Source organism: Phlebotomus papatasi, chromosome 1, assembly GCF_024763615.1.
Source record: "Phlebotomus papatasi isolate M1 chromosome 1, Ppap_2.1, whole genome shotgun sequence".
Taxonomy (NCBI): domain Eukaryota; kingdom Metazoa; phylum Arthropoda; class Insecta; order Diptera; family Psychodidae; genus Phlebotomus; species Phlebotomus papatasi.
In genome coordinates, this window is record NC_077222.1 from 102,231,407 (window position 1) to 102,244,044 (window position 12,638).

A 12,638-nucleotide genomic window follows, 5' to 3' on the forward strand; every position below is an offset into this window, starting at 1 on the left:
AACGATTTTTGCCAAAATATTAACTATTGTTTTCGTCGTCAGTTATATATGCTCTGCGAAAGGAATATTAGGTTCTTGGTTGTTCTAAGCGGGGGATGAATTTTAGGCTTCGCCCTACAAAAAGAAACTGTGCCTATTTATTTATATCCTCAGAAGCCAAAACCCAAATTTTCGTTTTATAATTTTTGACGGTTAAATGTTTCGTAAATTTACAAAATTATCATAATGAAGAAATTGTGAGAGGCGTGGCTTATTTTGCATGGGATTTATTTCTCGTTCATTGAAATATTATATAAGACACGTCCATATTTTTTTAAATTAAAATACGTAAATTAGTTGATATAATCTTAGTTGAAATAATAAATTGAAAAAAAGATTAAATAAAAAAATGTAAAAAAGGAAGCACATCATAATAAAGTTACAGTTGTGGTAAGATATGTTGGTAAAGTTTTGTGTGTTAGACACACTTACGACTTAAGTCGAGAGACGGCTTAACGTAATTATAAGTAAAAAACTATCAGATGATATTATATTTCCATCAGTTTGTGACTAATTCGTTTCTCAGTTTAATGTAATCTGATCATTATTTTGATTAAAATTACGTTAAGTAATCTCTCAGCATAAGTCGAAAGTGTGTCTAGGGTATTAGGTAACTTAAGTTGTTTTTTAAAGACTCGTTTTTCAAAGGTTTTGAATTCTATATTTAAGCAGACCAAGTCGAGCTTTTTGCTTTTGGATACCTAGTCAAACACAGTATATTACCAATTTGAGGAAGGTTTTCAGGCTTCGCACACCGCTTCGAACACTTCATATTTTTCCGCATAGTTCTTTAATCTGATTTATAAATGGCATATTTTAGCAGCTAGCCTTAAGTAACACATTTCCTGAAAAAAATTAAGTCAACTGTTCGAAGGTAAAGTGTGTGCGAGGCCTGAAACCTTCCTCTATGTTTATATATTATCCCAAAATTGTATATTTCCGAAAGTCATGAATGGTTTAAATTGCAGTATCCTCTTTTTATTTTTATATTTAAATTTAAAAAAAAATGGTTAAGGGGGCGTGGCTTAAAGTAATGTATGGATAAAAACTGCAGAAGGTAAAATACAATTTCAGTACAGAAAGGTGAAAGAGAAAAGTTCTAGTAAAGTTAAGCTCTGTAATACTTTTGGTGCAGAATAGCACCGAGAGTGAAGGGTACTCCAATCTGGATGGTTTGTCTAAACTTTCTCTCTGTAAAATATTTTAAAGTTCTGCCTCCATCGCGATTTGATGTGGCCGCTTCTGGTGGTATGGGACCGTGTTTTGGTGAACCACCACTGCCTGCACTGCCATTGCCTGGTGGAGATGACGATCTCTTTAGTCCAACTAGCAATGATGACCTAAGTCCAACGTGTTGCCCAGATCTCAGTCCAACATTTGAGAAGCCGATAATGCGAGAAATGGAAAAGGCCATGGAGGCATCACGATTTGTGGCCCAACATGTGCGGAATAAGGACAAATTTGAAAGTGTAAGCATGCCGAAAGTTCCTTCCCATTCTCACTAGAAAAGCTCCCTATTTCCCACCAAAAAACATCTTTTTGGAGAGCGAGAGGAAAATTTTGGGTGTGGCTGATGCGTTTGGCATCAATGTTTCGGTAACCGGGTCACGTCGTTCTCCTCTTTCTTTCTCTCGCTCTCTTTTTCTCTCACTTACCCCATCCTCACATATATAGCATACTTATATATATATACATTGAAATAATATATAAACTAGACTCTTTAGACATGTCATATATATACTTGGACTATCTATCCTAGGCATGTACATAGTCTACGGAAGCACACCCATGTTAGACGAAGAAATTGGGAGGCCGTAAAGTTTTCTGCTGAAATGATTATTATTAAGATGGAAATCTCTCTCCACTTTTTTTTCCCCTCATTCTCTCTTACTCTCTGTGTACTTATCAGACATCAATTTTGATTACTTGAGGAGATTTCCATTGCTCCCTGCATCCTCTTTAAATACAACAGTATAACTCCTCCAGCTCTCTATTCAAGAAGCTATACTTCTTTTTATTCAATTCCATGACACATTTATCACGTTGCTCCCTTGCTATTTGAAAGGGGAGAAGATAAGCTTTCTTGCCCTCCAGGGCATGGGATTTTAATGTAAGTCAATGTGAAATTCGACAAAATTCGATTTAGAGATAGAATTTGGAAACTTATTATCATGTTGATTGAAACTGCTTCAGCAGCTCCTGCTATGTACTTACATGCTTCCACTTGCACTGAAGCTTTAAAATTCGAAAGTTTAAGATGCACGTGGGAAACTTTAATAGGGGATTGAGGAAGTGTTCGAGACAGTTAAATAACTTGTATTATTATTCGGTTTATTTATCTCAATTGCTTCATCAAATTTTTAAAGTGCTTGCAAAATATTTTCCTTGATTTTCAAAATTGTTATATTGTACATTTTATTATAATGTACATATTATTATATTGTTATATTGTACATTATCGGATTTAAACCGGATTTTCTATTTAATATTAAAAGTCTTTTGAAATGAAAGGACAGATAATCCTAACCGGCTTATGTAGGTGAGATTCTTAACGTGAGCTAACTCGGAGTGCATGCAAATTCGATTTGATGCTGAAGTAGGGAGACGCCATTCAGTTATCTTGAGCCAAATTCGTGAAATTATACAAGTTTTGTATTTAAACCAAAATATCAAGGATTTGGATGAACTGACAGAAAAGTGATATATGGGTGAAATGTAGACCAGAATGTTCTCTATAATTTTGCCGTAGAACTTGAACTCATCGATTACTCAGAAGCCAAGATAAGCGAGGTTTTTTGTTTCTTAACTCGTTTTTTCATCCAGAGTGCCCCAAGTAGTTATTTGTTGAACTTCAACTATATCAAAGAATTGTTGTATTTTGCGGGACTTTCCATTTAAACCCCTATTTTAAGTGTCTCGGTGGAGTAGAGGCAGTCAAATTGGCATCTGAGGGATTTCAAAGCGTTATTATGGGAAAAATCATTTTTTTCACACTTAAACGGCAAAATCGGAGTGATAGCGTAGTCTGACCGGAAAATGATGTATGGACGAAATGTAGAGACAAATGTGCTCTACAATTATGTCGAAGTAATCATCAAAATCGGTTCAGCGACAGTCGAGATAATTGAGGTTATGTGATATTGAAATTGGTTTTTCGACTGTGGCGCCCCTGGTGTTGGTCCCACGAAGTTCAAATATTCTAGAAAGTTGTAGTATTTGGTGAGATCTTTCGTTTAAGCCCTCATTCATCAAAATCGGTCACATAGAACCGGAGATATGATTTTTTGAATTTCGTGAAGTTTGACCCCTCATATCTCCGGTTCTATTGAAACCACAGCGCGCATACGCACCATTTTGGAAACGTCCTAGACTGGACTACAACATACTAAAATTTCATTAACTTGCACAATGCCGTTTTTGAGAAAAGTGACTTTGAATTTCGATGAATTTTGACGCTATCACAGCGCCACCTGTGGTGACTTTTTGAACTTCCATCTGAAAGTGCTCATCGAGACGAAACCAAAAAGGTAAAATTTAGGTCGCTATGTTAATTAGAACCGGAGATAGAGGCCGGTCAATGTTCGAACTTTGCCCCCTTATAGCTCGGGTCAGGGGTTATGGATCGACTTAAGGTTTTTTTTGTTTGATAGGTATAATCAACGGCTACAACATACTAAATTTTCAGCCCGATGCACAATGGAATTTTTGAGTTATTTAACTTTTAAGATTTAAAAATTTTCTTTTTAAAAAAAGCGCCCCTAGCGGTGGTTTTATGAACTTGCGATGTTAGAAGGGGAAGTGGCATTTCACGAGAGCTTTCCAAAAAGCCCTCATTTTTTAAATTCTGACAATTAGAACCGGAGTTATGGCCATTTTAAGAAATTTTTTTTGGACCCTTATAGCTCGGGTCAGGGGGGTCGGGGGACCTTAAGTTTGGTATTGATGGAAAGCTCTAAGGCCCAGCTATAACATACTAAAATTTGAGCCCGCTCGATACCATAGGGGCGGAGCTATTGAGAAAACAAAAAAAGGGGGGTCTTCAAAATGGCGGAAGGAGGGGTGGGGGGTGGGGGGTCTATGCACCAAGTTGCAATTTTCACCCGATATATAACCTTTGCCGAAAACCGCAAGTCGATATCTTTTTTAGTTTAGGAGCTATTAAGCTCCAAAGAGCGGCCGGCCGGGAACGTAAATTAGCCACATATATATTCGTGATCAGGAAGTGCTGAAACACATTTTGGCCAAATTTGAGGTCGATCGGACGACATGAAATTTTGTTAGGATTATAGTAGGTGAGATTGTTAAGAATCTCACCTAATAAAATCAGAGGGGATCAATCCAGTCTGGTGAACAGATATCTGTTGCTTGAAACTAATTCTCCTTTTTGCAACTGTTTTTTTTAATAAATTAGCAAAATTGGCCTCAGACCAAAGGCCTGGATAGTCCAGACGATTAGCCAAAAGACGGCATAGCGTAATTATAATCTAAATATTGATTAAAGTACATTTTTCTTAGAAAGCCGTCTTTCGGCTTAAGTTGTAAGTCTGTCATAGCCCTTTAAGGTTTAGCCATATTGTCTAATACGGGCTTCAGACCTAAGGCTTAAGCACACTGAGAGAGAAATCCGAAAAAGTTAAAATAACATTCCGGAAATGTTAATTTTACCCTGCATTATTGATCCGAAATAGAGTTGGTAAATTTCAAGAAATTTCATGAATTTCCGCCTAAAGTAGGTGGCGACTGCTGTGAAATTTCTGAAATTTTACCATCTCTAATCCGAAATCGGTGTAAATATTATGCTTTTTATGTGTATTATGGGATGAAGTTACCCTTTTTCATGTTAATTTTACACTTAAAAAAGGTGTAAAATACATATTAAAAAATGTTGATATATTTTTACACCTAAAAAGTGTTAAAGTTACGAGGAAAAAATGTTAATCGCACACCTTTTTCTTCTCAGTGCACTCTTCAGACTAGAAGTTTAGTTAAGTTTCCGAAGTTCTCTAAACCCTAAGTGTCCAGAAAATTTTAACGTATTTTTAAGAATTTGATAATTTATTTTGATAATACAATTCTAGGATATTTTCTGCCAAGAAACTTGATTAAAAAGAAATTAGAGCAGTTAAGCCATATGGCTAAGCCTTAGGTCTAAAGCCCGTATTAATCATGTGGCCCTACTACTGTCATTTCTTATCAATCACGATATTTTGGCAAAAAACTTAGTATTGGGTTATCAAAGATAAATTACCTATTAGGTTCTCAAAACCAATAAAACCGCTCGCTATTTAACATTTTGAGACCTTCGGGAACTGGGCTAAACATCTAGTCTGAAGACCGCTTCCTGGCCTAGACACACAACTTAAGCCAAGAAACGACATAAAGTAATTATCCTCAAAATCGTGATCAGATTACGTTTCCATCAGTTTCTGATTAATCCGTCTCTCGGCTTAAGCCTTTAAGGACGAGAGGGTCAAAAATTGAGGGTCAGAAAAGTCACTTTTTCCGACTTCTTAGGGCAAAACTCGATTTTGGATGACCGCTGGAAAAATTTCATTTATGGGTCACCGGTGACCCAATCGTCTTTAGCCGAAAAACAGTTTCGTTGCTAGGATACTGATAGGAATTTACGGAATTCAGTGAAATCAATAGCCGTACTCACTATGGCGTTGTTATCTCGTAATCTCCGTAATCTGTAATCTTGTTACAATTTCCCATTCATAAAATACATTACGAGAACATAACGAGATAATGGACTCTGGGGTGCGTAATCTTGTAATCTCGTAAAAAATTTATTTTGTTAAGTACTAGCAGCTAACTTCATGCCCTTCCGAAAGCTTTCGGAGCTTTCAGAAAAAGCTAAAATTGAATGAGAAATGGCATAACCTCAGAATTTGTGCAGTGTTTTGGTTTGAGCCGGTCATCAAAAAAAAATTATAGGGTAAAAATTGTAATTTCGTAGGAAGTCAATTTCTTACCTGCCTTTCTTCTTAAACATTCACATCCAAAAGATCGCAGTTTGCCTCCTGCTCCAAGAAATTAATAAAACGCTGTTTATTATTGTACTTGCGACTCATTGTGACGACAAACACCAAAATGTAAACAAAAAAACTTAACAAGATTACGAAACGTCAAAGTGACTAGCCGTACTCAATATGGCGCTGTTATCTTGTAATATCGTTATCTCGTTATGTTCTCGTAATGTTGATAACAGATTACGGAGATTACGAGATAACAACGCCATAGTGAGTACGGCTATTTTATAAATGAAAAATTATAACAAGATAACAGATTACGGAGATTACGAGATAACAACGCCATAGTGAGTACGGCTACTATTTTGCCACTCACGATGATGGCCTTAACAGCCCTTTACAGATTACAGATTACAAGATAACAACGCCATAGTGAGTACGGCTAATGTTTTGATTGTAATTACGTTAAACCAACTCTCGGCTTAAGTCATAAGTGTAGCTAGGGCATAACTTCTCTAACTCCCTACCAAGCAATGTTTGTAAAATTTTGACTTAAGAGGTTACGTGGGTCATGCAAACTAAAAAAAACTGCATATTTTCTGTACACTTTCTTTTTCAACAATAAAAAAATATTTAATTAAAGCTCTTGAGCATATTAAAATATTACATTTCAAATGTATTTTGCAAAATTTTATTTAAAAACAATCAAAATTGAGTCGTTTGAAATGCTGGATTTTTATATGCTTAAGGACTTGAATTAAATAAATATTTTAATATGTTAAAAAAAGAGAAAAAAATGCTGTTAAGATAGGGGGAGGTGGGGCTGATTTGTGCTGTGGGGTTACATTGATATACGATGTTTTCGTATAACTTCTAAAAGAAACTTGGCTTTAACCTAGTGGAATTTAGATAGACTAAACTGTTCTGGATAGGCAGTTCTTAGGTAGGCCCACCTCCTTTTAGATAGATAAGATAAATTTATTCATCAACAATATTTTCGAAATACAGTTTCGTTTAATTGAAATCCCGTGAGATTCCTTTATCATCGTAATTTAATTACATTTCTAATCTACAAATAGGAATCAATCAAAATTTTGTCTGATTACGATCGTAATTTTAGCCACTATTTCTATTAGGAAAGATTTTATATAGAACTGTGAGGTTATGTTGAACATAACCTCAAAAGAAAATCTATTAACCCTTTAACGACGAAACACTTTTTACGGACTGAAAATTAACAATAAAAATCAAATTGAGAAACATAATCAATGATAAGTCTTACATCTAACCTTGGAAAGTCCAACAGAGTCTGATTCGGTGTATTTTGTGCTTCTATGAACGATAGGGACAAAAATAGCCCAAAAATTTAAGTAATTTTTCTGACAATACCAATGAATAATATTTTTCGCTTTACCGTGTAAACAGACGGAATTTCCACGGGAATTCCCACGAGCAAATGGTAAATTTGCTATACAAGCGCCCTCTGCAAAAGTGCACGAAACTGCCCGAATGTCTTGAAATATTTTGAATTTCAAATGGAAATTTTCCGTTGGAGGGTGAAATATTCAATTTTCTAAAATGGAAAAAAGCTATCTCGCTCGAGATAGCTTTTTGCTTCCGGAGAATTCCGAAAATTTAATTTGGAGTGTTTTTAAGCAAATAATATATGAAAAAACATGTAAAATCTCCTGTAGTGATCAAAACATTGATTTTAAAAGCAAATTTGAAATCGAATAATAATACTATAATAATTTTGAAAGGATTAGTGTTTCTGGATTAAATTAAATATTCATCAATAACATTTCAGAAGAGGTTTAAATGATTGGAAAGGCAGATTCAAAATTTATCTTTTTCAATAAGTCCCATTATTAAAAAATGTACAGAATATAATAATGTAGATAAGGAAATACAAAGAATAGTAAGAACTATCGAAGTTCACTGATGAAAATTATAGCCAGAAACCATATAAACTGCCTTTTCGGATATAAAATATTACTTCAATATTTTTTATTGTTTACTTTTTTTTGGAAATAAAATTTTAAAATATTTTACAGTCTTCTTGTTTTTTAAAACAATTTGTATTCAATTATTATACAATTAACTAATTTTTGTAAACATCTCTGTTCCGAATGAATTGACTGCTTGGTCACCCAGGGATATTTTATACATTTTCTTCCAACACTTTATAAAATTTTAAATTATCAGCACTACAATTAAACGAAAATTAATCAATAGGTCCTATCAGCAAAGATATCCAAAGCCTGTCGTTGATTTATCCACTTTAATTGGGGGTTTTTGACAAGATATTTACGCTATAACAACGTTTCTAATCATTTCTCGAGAAATTTTAAAAGATTTTCCATGAAATGTATTAATAGATAATATTACTAATATCCTTGTGGTATAATAAAGCCACTTTAATAAAATAAAGTACGTAAAATATCTTCTAAATACACATTCCGTTATTTATATTCGGAAAAACAAAATTTGAAATTCAAATCTTCGGAGCATTTTTGTGTTGCGCTTGAAGTCCATCAGAGGCGCATAGAGCGGATGGTAAAAATTTGACAGTTCAATATGGGAATTTCCATCCGGAATTCCCATCCGGAATGGAAAATCTCATGGGAATTCCCGTGGGAATTCCGTCTGTTTACACGGTTAATGAAAAATATTACGTATGAGTATTGAAGTTTATATTGCCAAAAGGGTTTTGCTTAAAAAAATTGGAAGTATAAAAAATAAATAAAATCCATTATGAATTTGACAATTTAAAAATTCGCAATTTTTGAGCTTAAATATTTACTACATAGCAAATAGCTAATGACTTGCAAAAAATATTCTAGATTCCTTCAACCTTCTACTTTACAATTATGTACAGACATAAGAAAAAAATAACTTTAGGTAGTCAGGAAAAATTATTTTCTTTATGGAACACCGGTGTTCCAATCGTCATCAAAGGGTTAACCTCATTCAGCAATTTAAGTTCCTATTTTGCAAAATATTCGTTATTTTAAGAAGTTACGTATTTTTCACAAATCCTGCTCTGAAACTCGTCCGTGTGAAATTTACATCGTAAGTTTAGCCATTAAACTACTTTTATCAGATTTGGATATATTGGTGACATTTGCGATATTAAAAAGTTATTGAAACTGTTCCCTCAAACCCCTTAAATTTATTTATTTAAATTTTCAAAGATATGGATTGAAAATTCAGAAGTTTGCCAATGTTATGCTACATTTTAGAATATTTCTAAATTTCACTTTAATTTTCTACATAATTCTCAAAACTTTTGTAGGTTCTTAAAGAAATTTGCTCTCAGTTAAATTCAGGATTTTCAGGTCAATTTTAATTTTTATATACCTCAAAATAGACCTATATTTCGGTAACTACAATTACTAAGGTTCTTGTACTATTTTTCTTTTCATTTTTTTACAATTTCTTTATGCAAGACGCTGGTATTCTTCCCTTAGAGATAGATTTAATGTCGTCTTAGAAATTATTTTATGGTGATAATAAGACAGCCAGTTGTAATTTTTTCAGAGTTATAAAATGTTTAAGGAACTTGATCCGACATTTATTGAATAATTTTGTCGTTATACTCGTGAGAATAAATTATACAAAAGTCCTTCTAACCCATTTTTGGTCAAATCGATGAAGATAGCGACTTTGGGTTTTCTGAGTATCCCCCATAAGATGGTCAAAAGAATCTAAACGTCACCATCATATTTTGCAAAGGATTTTTCTTGGATACTCTTCTCTAACAGAATATTTTTCTAAGAACACAATATCTGCACTCACGTTACATGCTAAGATTATAATGCAACCTCAAAACAGCAGAAGAAAAATTGCAAATAACTTAGAAGAATAACCGTTTTAGAATAATCTTTTGTATTTATTTAAAATCGGTCACATGATAATATGTTTAAGCGGTTTAAGGATGTAATTTTTCGATTTAAAAAAAAATAGCTACACAATCAATTTAGATGATTTTGAAATACTATAAATTACACGAAATTCTTTTTTTTCGGAAAAGTTAGAAGATTAAGACTTAATTCAATTAATTTTTCTTTCGGTTTTTACTATTTTGCTCCTCTCAATGCGTCCTAATGCGTCTCATAACCCATTGCCATCTTAACGTTCCTTCCAACTTCCATGACAAAGCGATAAATTTCATGATTTGGATTATTCAGAGAAAGGACTTGGAAACTTCGAAGATTCGTTTTCGAAAACCTAGGAGTATGAATATATCTTTTTGGAGTTTTCAATAAGATCTTCGAATTTTTCAAACTCTATTTGTGAATGGTATGAATAGGTAGTTTGATTTCTTGATAAATCCGCGAGGTGTCTAATGCAATTTCTTGTTCGAATTTCGAATTGTCTCAAATATCAATGAGTGTCAATCTTAATTTTGTTGTGATTACAGTGAAAGCAACAAGACTCCATGAGTTTTCTAACCAATTTATAATCTTTTTCATAATAACTGAGAACTTGATTAAGCATTTCTTAGTGTAATAATTCATAAACTTTAACAACGTCGTGCGATAAGTTAGTTTAAAAATTCAAGATTCAGTTTGATTTTTCGGTCATAAACGATAACTTTTTCCAAACAAAGTTCGTTTTACGATTTAGCTGGGACATTTTTGGGAAATCGAACTCTGGCTGTGAACGTAAAAATTCCTCCCACTCACAGCTGGAATTTATTTCTCTACTAAGGTCTTGGATATCAGTTAAATGAAACTCTATTCTCTCAGTTTCGAACAAAGAAGTTGTTAAACGTATAACTTACTCCTAACAATAAAGCAAAACCGGCAAAACCAGATACATTTTGACACTCGAGACACTTCGTAATTCAAACAGGAAGTACTTCGGTCACCATGCGGACGAAAAGTGAAACGAAAATGTCTTTTGCGAGAAATAAAACCGATCTTCGAATCTTTTAAACTCCAGCTTTGAATGAAGTAATTCATCTTGTTCAGTAATAACCTTCCTGATTTGAGAGCTCCCTCCGGTTGAGGTTTTCTCTACCGTTTCGAAGATATATCAGAGAGAACTTACAGTAGACTCTCGTTAATTCTGCTCGTTTAAGATCGGACTACTTTTTAATTCGGGCAGTAGTTAAATTTGAAAAAGTTTATCGACATTTTCAAGCTTTCGAATGAAGCAATTATGCTCAAACGTTTTGTCTTTAACGGGCTTCAGACGTAAGACTTAGTTATCTGGCTTAGCTTCTCTAATTCCTTATCAGGCACGATTTTTTAGAAAATTGTTGTTTATGATTGGATTATAAGGGCAAATGATTCATTAAATTTTGAAAAAATCAATAACATTGCTTTTGTTATTTAGATTTTTGAGACCTTCGGGAACTGAGCAAAACCTCCAGTCTGAAGCCGGCATTAATTATGATGTTATTTTGCATTATTAAGGGGTTTTCATGAAATTTACCATAAACATGAGTATGTAAACTTAATCCTCTCGTTCAGTAATGACCTTCCCGATTTGAGAGCTCTCTCCGGTTCAGGTTTTTCCTTTACTGATTCGAAGGTAAATCGATGAGAACTTACCTAAAGACCCGCTGGAAGTTCGAACGTTTAAACAGACGAGTTGACCAAAAGTGAATAAGTGCATGAAAAGGACATAGGATATTTATTTTAGTTTTTTTATTGTTATCTATTTATTTTTGATTATATATCTGGCGGAGTTGTATGCGGTCGCAGCTCTTCCAGTATTCGCCAGAGAATTCATTCTTTTCAAATCAAAAGACTCCGAATTTTTGCCAAAGATTTCAACTCTTGGTGTGGGTCTTCATCAGTGGGTTAATTACATCCGTTTTTATAATTAGAAGAGCCGTCTTTCGTCAGCTTATACTATATTTTTCCACTTAAACGTATTTTTTAGGATTTTTTTTATCAATATTCACTTGAATTTTTAAGTACAGTAGACTCTCGCTAATTCGGCTCTTTTAAGATCGGGCTACTTTTTAATTTAGGCGGCTGTTAAATTCGAAAAAAGTTTGTTGACATTTTTCAAGTTTGATTATGATTATCAAATGAAGCAAATATGCTCAAATTTGGCATGGTTTGTCTTAGTTTTGATGTGACATTAAGGGGTTTTCATGAAATTTACAGTATGTAAAATCAATATCAAATAATTTGACGCCCGAATTTCTCTCTAATTCGCGTGACATATCGGTCCCAAATGCCCGAATTTGTGAGAGTCTACTGTAACACCGTTGTTGACGTTTTAGATGATTGAAATGTCAAAAATTCCAAAATTCGAATTGTCAGAACAATCAGCGCTAAAGCAGCGAGTACCTGAACTTGCACTTAAGCTTCCGGTAGATTTTCGAAATTTTTGTATCTTCGAAAGGTTATTACTGAACGTATCCTTTATATCCTTTATAGTAAAGGGAAGTGGGGCACTTTTAAATTGGGGAACTTTTGAAATTGGATTTTAATTGGGGTTATTATAATTTAGTTTCGCGGTTGGTTAGTTGAACTACATTATATCGTGATAAGATTCTTGAAAGCAGAAGAAAGAAGCCCAATTTCAAAAGTGCTCCAACTTAAAAGATGCCCCACTTCCCCATACTCTCATAATTTTCAAAAAGCAAGGGTATTATCAAATATC

The 12,638-nt window shown here is 33.8% G+C and overlaps 1 protein-coding gene across 2 annotated transcripts in view; it reads left to right on the forward strand.

Annotated features, from left to right (window-relative positions):
* LOC129810176 (acetylcholine receptor subunit alpha-like 1) overlaps positions 1-12,638 on the forward strand; it is a 58,678-nt gene that overhangs the window by 27,529 nt on the left and 18,511 nt on the right. For both annotated transcript variants that reach the window (XM_055860493.1, XM_055860494.1), the window contains exon 9: positions 1,249-1,508. In XM_055860493.1, the coding sequence (XP_055716468.1) occupies positions 1,249-1,508 (260 nt within the window). The remainder of the gene's footprint in view (positions 1-1,248; positions 1,509-12,638) is intronic.